This window comes from Physeter macrocephalus, unplaced genomic scaffold (genome assembly GCF_002837175.3).
Source record: "Physeter macrocephalus isolate SW-GA unplaced genomic scaffold, ASM283717v5 random_366, whole genome shotgun sequence".
In the NCBI taxonomy this organism is placed as follows: Eukaryota; Metazoa; Chordata; class Mammalia; order Artiodactyla; family Physeteridae; genus Physeter; species Physeter macrocephalus.
The window spans coordinates 57,009-75,000 of NW_021145614.1; the positions used below are offsets into that span (position 1 = coordinate 57,009).

The following is a 17,992-nucleotide window of genomic DNA, read 5'->3' on the forward strand; positions in this document are numbered from 1 at the left end:
ATTTGTCTCATTTAACTTAAAAGGTTAATGGCTTCAGACATGGCAGGATCCAGTACCCATGGATGTATATCAGGAGTCTCTGAGCCCCCGGGTGTGCTCTCCGCACCCCCCACCCCCAGATCTCCCCCCACCTCCATTTCTCAGTTCTGCTTTTCTCAGTGCTGGCTTTATTCTCAGGCAACTCTCCCCATTATCAGCAAAGATGCCCCTCAGCCAGCTCCAGGCCCACATCCAGTGGGGCCAGCTCAGGGCTGGCTCCCATTGGACTGACTTGGGTCATGTGTCCATTCCTGAAGCAGTCACTGGTTCTGACCCACTGGCCTGAATCACATGCTCCCCTCTGGAGCCTGCAGTGGAAAATCAACTGGAAGACGGGCAGGGATGCCTGACCATGGATGTCCACTGCACTGGGCAGACATCCTGCTCTCCACGCCTAGGATCCCTGCCCCTGACTCCTTCCCTAGACCCCACAGCTGTAGCCTCAGGAGCTACTACCAAATTCCAGGCCAGCCCCTGGATGCAAAAATGGGGGTGCTAGAAGGGGAAGCAGGGAGGGTGTGTGCTATGCTGAAGTGATGCAGGACAGACTGGGGTTCCCATACAGATTTTGCCACTCACCAGCTGTGTGTTACAGAGCGAGTAACTGCCCCTCTGAACCTGTTTTCCCAGCTGTGAAATAGTAATAATGGCCAACGCGTCAATAGCACCTACTACGTGCAGTTGCCATTTTAAGCATTTTCTAGATACTTTTTAAAAATCCTCAAACCAGACGCGCAACCACTGCGCCACCAGGGAAGCCCCCCATACAGATTTTGCCACTCACCAGCTGTGTGTTACAGAGCGAGTAACTGCCCCTCTCTGAACCTGTTTTCCCAGCTGTGAAATAGTAATAATGGCCAACGCGTCAATAGCACCTACTACGTGCAGTTGCCATTTTAAGCATTTTCTAGATACTTTTTAAAAATCCTCAAACAGCGTCTTCCCTGGTGGCGCAGTGGTTGAGAATCCGCCTGCCAATGCAGGAGACATGGGTTCGAGCCCTGGTCTGGGACGATCCCACATACCACGGAGCAACTAAGCCCATGCGCCACAACTACTGAGCCTGCGCTCTAAAGCCCGCGAGCCACAACTACTGAGCCTGTGTGCCACAACTACTGAAGCTTGCACGCCTAGAGCCCGTGCTCCACAATGAAAGACGCCACCGCGATGAGAAGCCCGCGCACCACAGCAAAGAGTAGCGCCCCCCCACCGCTCACCGCAACTAGAAAAAGCCCATGCGCAGCAACAAAGACCCAGTGCAGCCAAAAATAAATAAATAAAATAAACAAATTTATTTTTTTAAAAACCTCCTCAAACAGACCCTATGAGGTGGGTACCCTCATTATCATCCCCATTTTATAGTCAGACAAGAAAGGCCAAGCAGAGTCTAAAGGCACACGGTAGTCTGTGCAGCTCAGGAGCAGAGCTAAGTGGTGAAAGTGGCTGGCCCCATGCCAGGGGCAAGACGTGGAAAGTGCTGGGAGCATTGTAATGATGAGGGGGCAATTTTTGAAGGTGTGCTTGGTAGGAACTTGCAGAGGGAGGGTAAGGGCAGAGAAGGCTCCACCAGCTGGTGCTGAAAAAGTCCTGAAACCTACATGTCAGCCTTGAAGCCTTCTCTGAGAGGTGTGGGGGAGAGCAGAGCAGGAAGGTGGGCGTGGGAGGGCGAGGCTGCAAGGAGGAAGGGGAAGGGGTTCTTGCTTCCTAAGCCTACATCCAGTCACATCTTATCCTCACATGTTATCAAAGAGGAAACTCAGAGAGGGAAAGCATTTTACTCAAGGTCACACAGCAAGTGACCAGCTTCTGGATCTGAATCCTCCCTCTTTCTTGGCTTTTCCACTCTGGGGACCCAGAAGCCACTGGACTAGGCTCCCAGTGCTGAGGGGGGGAGGGGCAGGGAGGAGCTCAGAGATCTAGGAGTGGGAGAGACTTGAAGGGTGATCAGTGCTGGGAGTGGTAGACATGAAAGCCTGGTGGGAGGGCCTCCAAGGAGGCACCCAGCACACACCCACCAAGGCTGAGCGTGTGGATTTCAAGGGCAGCAGGTAGCTGATGGGAGGCAGATTTGCAGAAGAGGTAGTGATCATTGGTCACCCTGCTCCCACCGGTTGAGGAAACTGAGGACTACAACAGGGCCACTGAATTTGGCAATTTAGTGGTCTCTGGTGACCTTGGCCAGAGCAGTGCCAGGGAAATGTGGGAAGGAGACAGACTACAGATGTACAAATTATAGGATGATAATGACGTGGAGGGGTGAAGGGTAGGCTCCAGGGAGTGTGAGCAGGGAAACTTCTTGCTCCCCTGAAAATAGAGAAAACTGGGCATGGGGCATATGGGGACTCTCTGTACTATCTTTGTAATTTTTCTGTGAATTTCAAACTGTTCTAAAATTAAGTTTGTTTAAAAATATAGATGGCAAAGAGGTAAGAGTGGGTGTGGCTGGAGTTTGTAGGTGGCTGGGAGGAAGCAGGAATTTGAGGAAGGGAGAGCATGCAGGTAGGGCTTCTGTTTTTTGGATGTGAAATTGAGTGAGCAGGAGGCTGGGGAGGGGGCTTCGGGATGGGGAGATGAAAGGCATTCTGGGCTGGAAAAAGTCAAAGGAAGCAGGAAGGGACTGAGGCCGGAGACCCCTCTACCTACCGCTCCCAGGCACCCCTCAGCCCTGCTGTGGGGTCTTCCTCCCTCCCCAGAATCCTACTGACTCTGCCTGGGACTTGCTCCAAGTGGGAGCCGTGGAGAAACTGCCAGGGCCAGGGGTCCATGGGCATAGTGGATGCAGAGAGTTCCCCAGGTGGGGATCCATGAAATGTATTAAGTTTTAAGAGGTTCTCCCCACCCCAAAGCGCTGGGACCCACTGCTGGAGATCAGTGCACACACTGCTCTCCTCCTTTTGGCCCAGCTGGTTACCCAACTCAGAACTCAGAGGCCCAGCCCCACCACCTCCCAGATTGGACCAGGTAAAGTTTGCTCAGGTTCTGTCACCTCCTCTGGGAAGACAGGGGTGGGAGGCTTTGTAGGTGGTGGTAAAGTCTTCTGAGAGCTGCAGAGGGTTTCAGGATTCCAGCTCAGACAGGAGCAGAGATGCTCCAGGAGGCCCTGGCAGTGGTGTCCCCTTCCCCTTGAGGGACTCCTCTTAGGCCCCAGTGTTTTCTGTGTTCAGAGCTTTGGGAAATTAAGGTGCCAGGAGGCTGGCCCTGGAGTGTCCTTGGAGGAGCCCTGCCCTGAGAGTCTGGGGTTAGATTCCTCGGGGAGGCCTGAGGCTTGGGAGAGAAGGCAAAGGACTTCCTAGTCTGGCCCCACCTGAGACGACTCAGGGGGCAGCTGGTAAGGGAGGGGTGCTCAGCATAGGGTAGGGCAGGGAAGGGGTAGAGGTTGGCAATGTTGGGGTAAGGAGCTGAGAATGGTCTAGGAGGCAGGGATGGAGGGGTGTGGTTGGGAACAGCGATCAGAATGGGAACAGGATAGGCTGGAAAGAGGAGGGTGCAGCTAGGGATGGAGTCTGATGAATGGGTAGGGGGGGTGTGCTAAGCATGGGGTTGGGAGTGGGGCTGGAGCTGGGAGGGGAAAGAAATGGGCTGGATTTGGGGATGAAGACAGCAGTGGACAGTGATGGGGATGGACTAGGAATGGGCCTTTCAGAGGTGGGGACGGGCTGCAGATGGGCCAGGGGTGGCTGGCACGGGAATTGGGTTGGGGCTGGAGGTTGGGATGGACCAGGGATAGGGGTGAGGCTGGGTGGAGATAAATTAAGGACGGAGTGGGGCTGGGCCGGATTGGAATGGAGTGGATTTGGGATTGGGACCGGGAGCTGGAAAGGAGAGGGATGAGGCTGGGCCAGGATAGGGATTGGAGAGGTGGGGACAGGGCTGGGTTTGTGGCTGGGGACACCACAGGCGAGAATTTGGGACACGGGAAGAATGGCCCCGTGCAGAAGGGTATACCCGCCCGGGCGCGGGGCGCAGGGACTGACGGCGAGGGGCGTGGGGGCGCCCCGGGGCAGGCCGGGAAGGGGGGGCGGGCCTCCCCCGGGCCGGCTCAGGGCGGCGCTAGGACCGAGCGAGCGGAATGAGCGAGCCGGGCGGAGCCAGCGCCCCCCGCCCCCCGCCGGCCGGCTCCCCTCCCCCGGCCGCTGGCTTGCTCGGCTCGCAACGCTGCAGAGGCTCCGAGGCGGCGGCGGCGCGGCGACTCCCTCTTTCCCTCCCTCCTTTTCCGTCCGTCCGTGCGTCTGTCCGTTCGGCCTCGGTCCGGCCCGCAGCATGGCCGGCGTCAGCTTCAGCGGCCACCGCCTGGAGCTGCTGGCGGCGTACGAGGAGGTGATTCGGGAGGAGAGCGCGGCCGACTGGTGAGCCCCCGCCCCCGCCCCCCAGCCCCTTTGTCCCCGCGCCGCCGCGCCTTTGTTTCCATCCGGCCCCGTCGCCCCGCAGCCGGGAGGGAGGGGGAGACCCCGAAATGGTGCAGCGGCCCGGGAGGGCCAGGGAGGGGCTGCCTTTGTGCGCGCCGGGGGAGGGGCCGGGCCGGGCCAGGCGGGGCACCGGCGGGCCCCAAGCGCCCAGAGGCGGCCGCAGCCGCGCGGTGGGAACGGTGGCCGGACGCGGGCTGGAGAGACGCAGGGTCCAGATGTGTGGCCCGGGGCCTCCCGGCCTTGTGGAAGCCCATCCCCCGCCCCCTCCCCTTTGCCTCGGGCCGGGTGGACAGGTGTGCACGGGCGGCCAAGGGCACCTTTGCCACCTTTGAGCGGGCGAGGACGGGGCAGGGACCGAGCTAGCAGAGCCAGCGCAGCCTACCCGGCCCAACCCGGCCCCGGCCACAGCACAAAGGAAAGCTAGGGCGGGGGAGGAGCAGAGCGGGCTGGGGGCCGGGGCGCCCCGCCCACCGGGGGGCCTCTCGGAGTTGGGGTGTGATGGAAAGATGTTCATTGCCACAGGGCCACCGCCAAGTGACTCCTGTTCCCCTCAGGGGTCGACGAGGAGGCAAGGATAGGTGCTCTCCTCGATGCTAAGGGGATTGCAGGGAGTAGGCAGCTGGGCTGGGACATGCCAAAGGAACCGAACTGCCTGCCTAGGGGGCCAGGTGGAGTCCCTGGGAGGAAGCCCCCAGGCGCACTACTCTGCAGGGAGTTCCCAGAGAAGGATGAGGGGGTGAGTGGATCCACTAAGCCCCTAGCCCGGTGGCTCAGGGGCAAGGGGCTCTCAGCTCCTCTGTGGGGGAGGAGCTGGGCTGCCCTTTCCTCCCTCCCCAGCTGTTGTCTCCCCCTAGGCTGTGGGAGGGGTTGGACCACCTGCTCTGGGACTGGAGTCCCCAGGGTGGCAGGAAAGCCAGGGGGTTTCACACTGCCCCATTCAGGAATCATCATCCCCCCAAGATACTCTTCTCCTGGGGCAGATGCCCATTCTGTTCCCTAGGGCTCTTCTCCCCTTGGCAGGCAGGAAACACAAAGTGAAGGCAGGTCTGAGGGACTTCACTTGGGCTGGCCTCACCCTCATTCTGGGAGGACACTGACCTGGGGGCTGGAGGAGGGGACAAGATGGCCAGGCATCCATGCCACAGTACTGCAGCACTGGCGGGCGGCCAGGCCTGGAGGGATGGACGCGGGAGACAATCAAGCTTTCCTGTCCTGCGGGTCAGTCACAGGAGAGGCCATCACAGGCTAAGCGGGCAAGCGGCCCATCCGTTGTCCCAGCCCTGCCCCAGGGGGACTGAGATCATGGGAGGAGTTCAGGGCAAGTGGCCGGGTTGGCCTGGTGGAGGAGCTGGCCTTGGGATATGGGCCATGCCTGGAGAGAGGCACAGCCCATCTCGGAACCCTTGCCCTCCAGTCTGGGGGTTCTGCCTACCACCACTCCATTTACCCCTACCTTCCCAAAGGCAGAGCTCCCACAGCCACTGCTGGCCCACATCCTGCTCAGCAGAGGCCTGGGCTCCCACCACCCAGCAGCATCCATGTGGCCAAAGTGAGTTATTCATCACTGGCGTGCCACACCCCTCCCCCACCCCAATCTGCGTTGTGTGTGGGACACACACAGATGTACACATGCACCGTCATACATACATACATTTGCTCACTCCCAAGGGCCCAGATAAACATTTGATAGAAAGGATGTGAGGATCACCCTGCAGAAGGGGACATGAGGGCCCCCAGCACCTAGCACAGAACCAGGGGTACAGTGGGGTCTCAAGCCTCAGGGGCAGACCCTGCACTCAGAGGCTGGAGGAGGGCGTCTTGGGTAAAATTGCTGTCTGGGCAAACAGGGCTTGGCACTGCCCTCCCTTACCTTGCCTCTGAGTGGGGAGTAGGGGTGGGGGAGTTCACTCCTAGGTGGCTCACTCTGAAATGGACTGCTGCCCTGATGCTGGCAGCAGGGGACCCAGGAAGTCAGATTGTGTAGTGAAAAGAACTAGTGTTGTCCTGGATGTGACCCGACTCACTATGTAACCACACAAGTCTTTGCTCCTCTCTGGTCCTCTTGAAAAGAAGAAAAGGGGATTGGGCGATACCAAGGCCCTGCGATACCCAAGGCCCTTCCAGTTCTAATATCTTGAGAGTGTGATTGTCCTGAAGAATCCACCTGCCCTTAGCGCCCCCATCCTCAGCTGACCCCAGGATGTCCCTGGAGCTGCTACATTCCAGCTCCCACCTCACCCCAGTCCACTTTCTCTGGCTGAGATGGTTTCTCAGAGTTTTGTCTCAATATCGCAAACACCTTCTGGAGCTGCTCTGTGCTCTGTGTTGAAGGACTGAGTTAGATGTCCCACCTTCATGAAGCTTATAGTTCAGGACAGTGTCTGTCTCCAGGGGTTGGAGGTGGTGAGACATGTATATTCCTGCCCACCTCCATCCTGATTCCTTGCAGTTTCACCAGCTCCTACCCACCCAAGGCTCAGGCCACCTCAAATGTGTTTGAGAAGCACTGGTGGTCTAGTGAGATCTGGGGCAGGCTCAGGTGCCTCTTCCCGTCCCTGCTGGAGTGTGGTAAGCGCTTTGGGGAGGTGCAGCACAGGGCAGGGCTTCATGGGAGCTGGCATTGGGTCCCCGAGAGATTTCAGTCAGGGATGGGCATGGGGTGGAGAAACAGGTCTGGCCTCCTTGTGAAGGGAACCACATATGCAGAGGCTCCAGGTTGGGAAATATCCAGAACTGTGCTGGGAATCAGGGAGCCATCCACTGTGACCCGAGTGTGTGGTATGGATACAGAGGTCTGGCTGGAAAGGCAGGTGGGCGGAGCTCAGGGTTGAAGGCCTGCTGAAACCTTTGAACTTAGCTATGGTTTCCACCAGGTAAGGGCCAGGGCTGCAGCAGGAAAGGTGGCTGGAGGTGGGTAGGCAAGGAGTAAAGAATGGAAGGGGCAGGGTCCTGGGTGGAGCCAGGGTCCCTCAGAGAGCCTAAGAGAGACTGACAAGTCACCCCAGGGAGGTGTGATGGCCAGAGCAGTGTCTGGGACCCAGGGTCTTGGAGTTCTGCCTCAGTTTCTCATCTGTGGAATGGAGAAGGGAAGACCCTGCTTCTCTAAGGGCCTTTTGTTCCCAGTGGTGGGTTAGGGCAGCCAGACAGGTGGTGGGACAGCTGTGTTGAGAAGCAGCTGCCAGGACTGTAGCCTGGGCAACAGTTGGACCAGGAGCTCCCGGCCCCACAGCCCACCTGTGTCCCTTTCAGGAGGGAGGGATCCCGAGAAGCAGGGGGCTGGGGGCCCATTTGGCTCTGGCAGTGACTTGTGCTGACCTCATGGGGCTGGGCCTGGACCAGGCCCTCCTTGCTCCCTCCTTGCTCCGCCCTCCACCCTCCTCCCTCTCCCCCTTCCTTCCTCTTCCCTCTCTCCCTTCCTCTCTCGTCTCTCCTCCCTCCTTCCTTCCCTCCCATTTCCCTCCCTCTCTCCCTGCTCCTTCATTTTCTCTTCATCCCTTCACTTCCCTCCCTTCTCTCGTCTTCTCTTTCTGCCTCCTCGCCCTGCTCGCTTTCTCTTCTGCATCTCCCTGGTGCTCCTGCTTCTCTCCTCCTGGCCCCCTACCTTGGCAGTAAGGAAAGGGGAGCTTGGGGGAGGGGCTGAGCCTCCTGCACCTCCGGAACATGACCTTTATTCCTGGCACCAAGCCTGTCCTCCAAGTGGGTCCTGGGGAGGAGGTATCTCTCTCTTCCCTTCTGTGAAATGGATGCTGTGCCACTGCTACCTGTGAAGAAAAATCTAGGGAGGAGGAGGAAGGAGGAAGCCTGCTAGGTCAGCTTTCTGCCAAAGCTGAGAGGGAAGGAAAGGCCAGCAGTCCCAAGAGGCCAGAGCCTCAGCTAGGGCAGAGGAGGCCTAGGGCTGGAAGGCTAGGAGAGCACATTCACCCAGGGGCCAGAGTCCAGGCAGGAGTGACCACGGTGACCTCATCCCCATTTCAGAGAGACTGAGATTGAGACTGAGGGCGTGTCCCCTTGGGGTCCTTTGTGTTCAGGAGAATGCAGCTGGGGTGGGCCAGTTGCGTGCCAATTGCTGGGTTGCCATAGTTACCAGGGGATGCCCAGAGCTGAACAGCACCAGGTTCTCTCTCCCCATCCCCCTCGATGTGGGGGGAGGGGCAGTGGGTACCGAGGCACGCGCCAGGTAGGTTCCTGGCAACGGCCAATGGGGATGAGGAGCGGTAGCCAGGGAACGGTAACCAAGGAACCGTCGCCTTGGAATCTCCATCTCACACCGCTGGCTGGGTTGCAGGCTGCTAGGGCCAGGGCTCCGAGGACGCAACACACTGGCTCACTGGAAACAAGCGACTGGGCAGCGATTTCTTCCCCACTGCCTGCTCCCCACCTGACCCAGGCCTCCCTCCCTCAGATCCCAGACTGTCCCCCACTGGGTTCCAGCCTGAAATGGTGCTTAGCCCTGTTGTCATGGCGGCGAGGCTTAAGTGCTGGGCTGGAACCCCCCTCCTGTCCTGCCCCCTCTGTGTCCCTCCTACCCTGGAGAGCCGTCTCCACCCAAAATTGGCTGCCTGGGCCCTGCCAGTTCTCCCAGCCACCCCTCCCTCTCCCCAGGGCTCTGTACACATATGAGGATGGCTCAGATGACCTCAAGCTTGCAGCGTCAGGAGGTAAGAATTCCAGCCATTCCTTTGCCTTCCTCTCCGCTCCCTCCTCCGGTTGTTTTCTTCCCCACTCGCCTGGCTCCAGGCCACCTCGCTGCCTGCATCCAGCAGACCCACACTTGTCTGGCCAAGTGTCCTTCCTGTGGTTATCCCTAAGATCCCCAGGGTGGGGAGGGAGGGAGACTTGTTTCCTGTTTGATTATGAGAAGACTGAGCCTCAGAGAGGGAGAGTGACTTGCCCAAAGTCACACAGCTAGGCGGGAACAGGCCTGGCAGGGATGGCCCAGATCACCCCACTTTCTTGAGAGCCCTAAAAGGTTTTATTTTACCTCAGTGGGTGCCAGCCCCGCGTGAGACTTGATGTGTGAAGAACACTTCCTCAGTTCTTCCCCAAGGTCCTGGGGGATTCAGAGGCAAAGCTCACACCTGCCTGTTGCCTCTTTCACACCAACACAGAACTCTGGGACTTCCAGATCTCTGGCGGTGCCTGCAGAGCCCTCAAGAGGAGTCTTTGCTTTGGGTTCCAGGCCCTTTGTGGGGGAGGGATTCAGGAGATGGGGCCTGACACCCTCCTGATTCCCCCAGATGGGGGCTTGCAGGAGCTCTCTGGCCACTTTGAGAACCAGAAGGTGATGTATGGCTTCTGCAGCGTCAAGGACTCCCAGGCTGCTCTGCCGAAATACGTGCTCATCAACTGGGTATGCAGCTATGGGCTGGGGAAGGGAGCCGAAGGCCCAAGAACGGTTATCCTCCATCCCACTCCACTCACTGACACTGCTGGAGAGAACCCCACTAGTCCCGGGAAGAGAGCCCTGGGCCTCAGCCTGCCGCCAACTCTTGTCCTTTCCCGACGCCCCCTTTTGCTGGGTCCTTTGCAGGTTGGCGAAGATGTGCCTGATGCCCGCAAATGTGCTTGTGCCAGCCACGTGGCTAAGGTGGCCGAGTTCTTCCAGGTGCGAGTGGGGTCAGGGCTCATGGGGGCGGTGATGGGAGGGAGCCCTGCCGCCTGAACACGCCTTCTTCCTGCTGCAGGGCGTCGACGTGATCGTGAACGCCAGCAGCGTGGAAGACATAGATGCGGGCGCCATCGGGCAGCGGCTCTCCAACGGGCTGGCACGGCTTTCCAGCCCCGTGCTGCACCGACTGCGGCTACGTGAGGATGAGAACGCCGAGCCGGTGGTCAGTGTGTGCCCCGGGCAGGCCGGCCCTGCCCAGGGCTCTGCCGTCCGGTTCCTCTCAGTCCTCACCCTTTGCGTGTGGGGGCTCCTGAGCACTCGGCCTGTGGGCTGCGCTCACGCCAGGCCGCTTGACTCTGCAGGGCACCACCTATCAGAAGACTGATGCAGCTGTGGAGATGAAGCGGATTAACCGCGAGCAGTTCTGGGAGCAGGCCAAGGTGTGGACCCTGACCCCGGCCTGCAGGCTGAGCTGCCCCTCCCTGTCCTGACCCCGTGGGGTAGCTCTGCCTTCTCTCCCTAAGTGCCTCCCTTCAACAGCATGGCCCATCCTACGTGCTTCCCTTGCTGAAAGAGCCCCTGAATTCTCAGCACCCCGGGTTGGGGATGGGCTGGAGGGCTGGGGCGGGCCCCGGGCTCAGGGCCTGCCCTGCCTTGGCATGGGGTGCTGCAGAAGGAGGAGGAGCTGCGGAAGGAGGAGGAGCGGAAGAAGGCTCTGGATGAGAGACTGAGGTTTGAGCAAGAGCGGATGGAGCAGGAGCGGCAGGAGCAGGAGGAGCGGGAGCGGCGCTACCGGGAGCGGGAGCAGCAGATCGAGGAGCACAGGTGTGCCCTGCCCCAGCCCCTGGGCCGCGGGCCGCGCGGGCCGTCCTGAAGGGTTACCTGCACCTTTCATTCCAGGAGGAAACAGCAGACTTTAGAAGCAGAGGAGGCCAAGAGGCGGTTGAAGGAGCAGTCTATCTTTGTAAGTTCTTAGTCGGGGTTCCTGTCTCCTGGTGAGGGAAGCGAGGATGGTCCTTGTGTTCCTGGGCCCCTTGCGGGGGGAGTAAGTGTCTTGAGGACAGTGCTAGGCATTCTGGGTACCGCTGCATGGGCATGGGGAATCCTGTAGTGTCAGGCCTGGTACCTGATCATGGGGGGCTCTGTTCCCTGGCTGTGGAAAGAGACCTCCTTGGAGAAGCTAATACTCTAGACTGAAAGAGAAAAATCTACCTTGACCCAGACCCTCACTGGCCAGGCTCCTCCTTCCCCCTCCCAGCAGGGCCTGAGGGGCTCGAGGTGGATTAGACATGCTTCCTGCACTTACGGGGCTCGAGGCCTGGTCCCCACAGCAAGAATGCTGCAGAGCCATTGAATGGATCTGGGCTGGTGTTCTGAGCATCTATATACAAGTGTGTGTAGTGTCTCTTTGAGAACAGGTGCTTGTTCCAGGGGTGCTGGCTGAACCTCCAAACACTGGGATGGCCCATAGGGTCATCATGATTGACCCTTTCAAAATCACAGTGGAGTCAAATCTTCATGCTTTGAATTGAATTTTATACTTGAGAAATATTTAAGATCATTCAAAGCTGAGCATGGTAGAGTTTAGGACAGGAGGTGGGCAATAGTCATCTGGACTGGGACCATGATGGGTAGCCGTTGGGCCATGAGGACTCAAACAGACTCCAGGGTCACACCCACAGGAGGCTGGGAGGGAGCTGGCAGGACAGACCTGTCGGCACTGGCATTAATGGCTGTCATAGGTCATTCCACTTACATTAGCCCCTGGGGGTGGAGAGGACATGTGGTTAGTAAGCTGCAGCCTCATTCATTCAGCAAACCCTTGCCACCTGCCACGTGCCGGTGTGAGAAACATGGTGGAGAACAAGATGAACAAGGCTCTTTTACAATTAATTCATGAATTAGTTTATTTTTAATTGTGGCAAAGTGTAGATAACATAAAATGTACCATCTTTACCATTTTTCAGTGTACAGTTCTGTGGTGTTAAGTGTATTTATATTGTACAGCCATCACCGCTGTTTATCTCGGGAATTTTCTTCATCTTCCCATACGGAATCTCTGTACCCATTAAACGCTAACTCCCCATTGCCCCCTCCCCCAGCTTTCTGTGTTTAAGAATGTGACTACTCAAAGTACCTTGTATGAGTGGAATCATGCCGTTATTTTACCTTTTGTGACTGGCTTATTTCATTTAGCATAACATCTTCAGGGTTTATCCATGTGTCAGAATGTCTTTTCTTTTGAAAGCTGTTAATATTCCATTGTATATGTATACCAGATTTTGTTCATCCATTCAGAGCAAGTTCTTTTTGAAAAAGCTTATTTTTATGGAAAATTTCACATACGTACACAAAAGTAGAAAGAATAGTGTAGTGAACCCACTGAACTGATTGCTCATCTTCACCAGTTACCAGTGTTTCAGGCAAAGGCTTACAGTGTCACATCATTATTTTATAGTCTCATCTGGCCCTTCAAGTGTGGCTCATGTGACAGTGACAGTAGGTGTTTTAGCAGGTCACTGTGGTTACCCTGCAACTTCAGGTCCTTTGAGGGAGTTTCCACATGAGAAACTTTGGAATTTAGAACCATGAAGTGCTTTATATTGGCTTAAGGAGCTATTCTGCTTTCTCTCTTTTGATAAGAATTGCATTCCTTATGTGAGTTCCCTTTTTGCCTGGGATGCCGGGGAGCTTCCATTTATCTGAAGATGCTCAGGCATAGCAATGCTATTGACCTTTACGGTTAGTGTACTGATGTCTCTCACTCCAACCCCAAGCTCTAATTTGTTTCAGTGGTTTTCACAGTGTTATGTAGTTAAGGTTTTTGTGGTAAGCTGCCTCTGGTCCTTTTTTTTTTTTTTTTTTCGTGTGGTACGCGGGCCTCCCTCTGTTTTGGCCTCTCCTGTTGCGGAGCACAGGCTCCGGACGCGCAGGCTCAGCGGCCATGGCTCACGGGCCCAGCCGCTCCGCGGCATGTGGGATCCTCCCAGACAGGGGCGCGAACCCGGTTCCCCTGCATCAGCAGGCGGACGCGCAACCACTGCGCCACCAGGGAAGCCCCTCTGGTCCTTTTTTTGAACAAGGCAGAGGAACCTAGCAAGGTTATACTAGGCAGGGGCAGCGTAACAGCAAAGCCTGGTGGGATGTACATTTCGGGGGGAAGGCAAGGAGCCTTCCCCAGTGACTGGAGCCCGCTGGGAAATTTGGGAGGAGAGAGCAAGGTCAGAGGAGGGGTTTAGACTTCATTCTGGAAGGCACAAAGTGGCAGTTGGGGTGACAACCCTCTTGAGGCTTTTGGTGTGATGAGTTCAACTGAGGAAACAGGTACGAACTGAACCTTGGGCTGGCCACTCACACACATAAGTGAGTTCTTATCTTGTATCACCCACAGAGGGCGGGGAGATGATCCAGAAACAGGAAATTATGACACAGTGTAATCTGTGGTGTATGCCTGGAACACCTCATGGGGACCCAGGGAAGGAAATGACCTGAATGGGCCAGGGACCCCTTCCCAAGGAGGCAGTGCCCAAGCTGAGGCCGGAAGCAGGAAGAGCTGGACATGGGGTGGGGGTCAGGCACTTGGGGAGAGAGATTCATCTCCCATGCCAAGGCACGGAGGTGGGAAGTTGTATGCATGTTCCAGGAACTGCAGCTACATCATGCTGAGGATTTTATGCCTACATCTCACAGGGTGTGGGCGAGTCAGGGTGGGAGGGGAGCGTTGTGAGAGGTGATGGACTAGATCAGGCAGGGAGAAGGGAACATGGGCCAAGCAAAGGGGCCCCACCTACCTTTACTCCTGTGGTTGCAATCTCAAAACAGTGAGTGAAGTGGGCATGTGAAGGGGGCAATAGGGAGTGGTGGGGACTGTGGTGAACTGGACAACACACGCCCTATGGGCTGCTACAGTGCAGCTCTAGTAGATGGCTGCTTTGGGACACCCTGGCCTGTGTTGCCAGGGCTTCTGGCATTTCAAGAGAAACTGGAGACCCTGATCTCAGTAAGAAAACCTGATTTTTAAGTGATGGCGACTAATTAACATTTTGAAAAGATCCTTTCAGGTCTGTAGAGAAGAAATGGGGGGAAAGAGAACAAGGAGGCAGGGGACTAATGAAGAAGCCTCAGTCGTGATACCAAGATCCACGCAGCAGTGATGGAGGTGTGGTTGGCTAGGTGCTGGGGTAGGAGGTTCAAGGGAAGTTAGCTGCAAAGCAGGGAGTGCTCCTGGATGGCCCTGGGTGCCCAGAGGCCTGTCTGGACTGGAGATGAGGTGGCTGAGGACCTTGCAGATAGAAGGTGCTGTGTGACTGGGTCGTGAAAGTGGTTCCAGATAGTGGAGGAAACATGGGGGCTGTAAGAAAGCCAAGAGCTCCTGTGGGAGTGGGGTGCTCAGAACAACTTCCCTTTTGGTTTCCAGGGTGACCAGCGGGATGAGGAGGAAGAGACCCAGATGAAGAAGTCAGAATCGGAGGTAGAGGTGAGAGCCCGGGGGACCAGACATCTGAGTTTGGTAGGGCTGCCTCAGTCGGGCCCGCCTGGCCTGACCCTTTCCATGTGCCCCCAGGAGGCAGCAGCCATTATTGCCCAGCGACCTGATAACCCACGGGAGTTCTTTAAGCAGCAGGAAAGAGTCGCATCGGCATCCGCAGGCAGCTGTGATGTGCCCTCACCCTTCAACCACCGACCAGGTAGTCCCAGCTCCCACCCCCACCCAATCCCCACTCCTCAGGTTTTGGCCTTGAGCCTCTTTGGGACCTTTCTTGGAAGGGAAACCTTGCCCAAGGACCCCTTGGAGAAGGCAAGGCCCATCATCAAGTGTGCTTCCACCCACCACCTCCAGGTGGCAGGGCTGAGAAGGGCTCAGGCAGGGTCAGTGTTGGGCCTGGGCTGAGCAACGGGCTGTGCTAGAGCCATCTGGGCATTTCTCACAGGGGCTAAGGCATCCCCCCGGCTGCAAGGAGTAGCCCTGCTGGGGTTGAACTAGGTCTTATCTGAAGGGCTGTGGGTGCATGGGGAGTGGGCTCTTTCCCTGGTCCTGAGTTTGAGCAGCCTGGAGCCTGTACCCAGGGTTCCTTGTTTGGATTCACCCTGTGCAGCTTCCACCTCTCCTTGAAGCCCCCTTCCGCTCCCTGTCTGCTGGCCTGTTTGCCCCTTCTGTGTGCTTGGCTCTGTGCTAGGGTTCCAGGGGTGGGGCAGGCTGTTCCGAGGCATGGGCTGCCCTGAGGCTGGTTGCATTGTGGCGTATCAGGCTCTTTGCTGTGTGTGGCTGGTGTGGTGGAGTCATCTGTTGGCTTGAGGCTCTGGCCCAGCTTGGCTAAATGTGCGCCCTGGATGAAGGCAGCTTGGACATCCAGGGCCAGCCTGGGGGTGGATGAGGCCTCGGGGTGGGGGTGGGGGAGACTGACCCTCTCTTGTCCTCTGTCTCTCTCTCTCTCTGTCTGTCTCTCTTGGCAGGTCGTCCGTACTGCCCTTTCATAAAGGCATCGGACAGTGGGCCTTCCTCCTCCTCCTCTTCCTCCTCCTCCCCTCCACGGACTCCCTTTCCCTATATCACCTGTCACCGCACCCCAAACCTCTCTTCCTCCCTCCCATGTAGGTAGCAGCCCCAGGCCTCCGTGGGGGGGGTAAGGAGGGCCCCCCGCTTCCCAGCAGCCCCCCTGCCCTCACTCCCGCAGCCTGACTGCTGATCTCTGGTGTTTGTCCCCAGAGCAGGTACCACCTGCCTCTTTCCCCTGGCCCTGAAGGGACACTGGCCCTTAGGGGCCTGGCTTACAGGGTCTGGAGCTGTGGTCTGGCCCCTGGGGGGCCTGGGGAGCTCCCAGCCCTGACCCAGACTCCGGAGAGGAGGGGCTGGTCAGGCCCCAAGGTGGACGATCCTGGTTCCACTTGGCTCCCTGGCCCTTACTGACCAGCCTAGGGGTTTTTGTTCCACAGGCAGCCACCTGGACAGCCACCGGAGGATGGTGCCTACCCCCATCCCTGCCCGGAGCCCATCTGACTCCAGCATGGCCTCTACCCCTGTCACTGAGCAGATCGAGAGGGCCCTGGATGAGGTCACATCCTCGCAGCCTCCACCACTGCCACCACCACCCCCAGCAGCCCAAGGTGTGTGAACGGTCCTAGCCCCTGGGCTGGGAACTCCAAATGGCCATGGTAACAACCCCCCAGGGATCTGGGCCAGACTGTACTGCCCTGGAAGTGGCTGGGGCAGGGAGGAGCCCTGGTCAGACCTGCCCTCTCTGAACCTCAGTGTCTCCCTGGAGTGGGGATTGCGCCTTTCTCCCAGGGCTGCTGAGAGGTTGAAAGACGCTAGGTAAAGGGGCAGTGGGACCCAGTGGGTGCTAGAAGGCACTCTGCATGGAAGTCTTAGTGGAGGCCTTCTTTCCTGGACTCCTCAGTGGGTGGGCAGGGTACTGTAGGGTGCCTGCCCAGGGCCTGCATCCTTTCCTGGGAGCTTGATCACATGTCTCCTCCATCTGTGCTTTGACAGAGACCCAGGAGCCCAGCCCCGGCCTGGATAGTGAAGAGACCAGCAAGGAAGCCAGAGCAGCAGACCCTCAGGCCTGGGCCAGTCCCCTGGAGGAGTCCCCTCAGGCACCAGAGCCTCCCCAGGGCCAAGGCAGCCCCACGGAGGACTTGATGTTCATGGCGTCTACAGAGCAGGCAGTCCTGGCTGCCTCTCTAGAGCCTGCCATGGCTGGAGCCTCTGCAGCTGACACCCCAGCAGCTGATGCCATTGAAACCGACACTGCCGCTGCTGACACCAGTGTTGCCAACACCATCACCCCTGCCACTGCCAGCCTCATTGACCTATGGCCTGGCAATGGGGAAGGGGCCTCCGTACCCCAGGCTGAGCCTAGGGCCCCCACACCACCCTCAGGTGCCGAAGTCACTCTGGCAGAAGTGCCCCTGCTGGACGAGGTGGCTCAGGAGCCACTGCCGCCGGCAGGTGAAGGCAGTGCCAACCTTCTCAGTTTTGATGAGCTGCCTGAGCCACCAGCCACCTTCTGTGACCCAGGGGAGGAAGTAGAAGGGGAGCCCCTGGCTGCCCCCCAGGCTCCAACTCTGCCCTCAGCTCTAGAGGAGCTGGATCAGGAGCCGGAGCCGGAGCTGGAGCCAGAGCCCCAGCTGCTGACCAATGGCGAGACCACCCAGAAGGAGGGGACCCAGGTGGGGCTGGGGCTGCCTGATGGGAGGGGAAGTGGTCAGGGCTGGAGCAGGGGGCTGACCCTGCCTTCCTTAGGCTTGCAGCAGTACCCTGCCCCCTTTCTCTGTGACCCACGTTGTTGGGGGGGAAGCTGTATTTCATTCCCCCTCCCTGGGCCAGCTCTGCTTTTATTTCCAAGGCAGGCATCTGTGTTTGCCTGGCAACCACTGATTGATAGAATCGCTGGTTGCAGGGGAAACGTGCTCAGGCCTGGTAGGTCAGCCCTAGTCCTGCTAGGTGGGACCAGTGACATGGAACTTTTCTCCTACAGGCCAGTGAGGGGTATTTCAGCCAATCACAGGAGGAGGAGTTTGCCCAATCGGAAGAGCTGTGTGCAAAGGCTCCGCCTCCTATGTTCTACAACAAGCCTCCAGGTAGTACTGGGATGGGTGATGGAGAAGAATTTGGGTGGCGGTGCTGTGTTCAAGTGTGGACAGGCAGCACCCGCCCCCCACCCCCCAGCTGGCACAGCTCCCCAGGGTTGGGAGGGACACAGGCATGGATCTGTTGGGCCATCTCCTTAACTCCCCTTCCTTCCCCACACCATAGAAATCGACATCACCTGCTGGGATGCAGACCCGGTACCGGAAGAGGAGGAGGGCTTTGAGGGTGGCGACTAGCGGTGATGCTTGCCCTCAGGCTGCCCTCGCCAAGGCCGCCCACCTGCGCCGGCCTCTGCCCAGACGGCCCGCAGTGCCTGCACTTGCAGCAGCTCCGCCTGGCACCCACTCT

At 58.1% G+C, this 17,992-nt stretch overlaps 1 protein-coding gene across 3 annotated transcripts; it reads left to right on the plus strand.

The window, feature by feature from the left end:
- Nucleotides 1-4,165: 4,165 nt before the first annotated feature.
- On the plus strand, nt 4,166-17,992 carry DBN1 (drebrin 1). Of its 3 annotated transcripts, none has more exons than XM_028485184.2 (15): nt 4,166-4,385; nt 9,048-9,103; nt 9,683-9,726; nt 9,976-10,050; nt 10,130-10,276; nt 10,416-10,493; nt 10,727-10,878; nt 10,954-11,017; nt 14,471-14,530; nt 14,618-14,741; nt 15,508-15,645; nt 15,988-16,158; nt 16,544-17,223; nt 17,532-17,634; nt 17,810-17,986. In XM_028485184.2, the coding sequence occupies exons 1-15, from the start codon at nt 4,300-4,302 to the stop codon at nt 17,878-17,880; spliced, it is 2,049 nt and encodes a 682-aa protein (XP_028340985.1). In that variant the 5' UTR covers nt 4,166-4,299; the 3' UTR covers nt 17,881-17,986. The 3 variants fall into 3 exon arrangements, with proteins under 3 accessions (XP_028340985.1, XP_028340984.1, XP_007102946.1); XM_028485183.2 differs by having other exon boundaries at nt 4,167-4,385; nt 9,683-9,795; XM_007102884.4 differs by lacking the exon at nt 15,508-15,645 and having other exon boundaries at nt 4,169-4,385; nt 9,683-9,795; nt 17,810-17,992.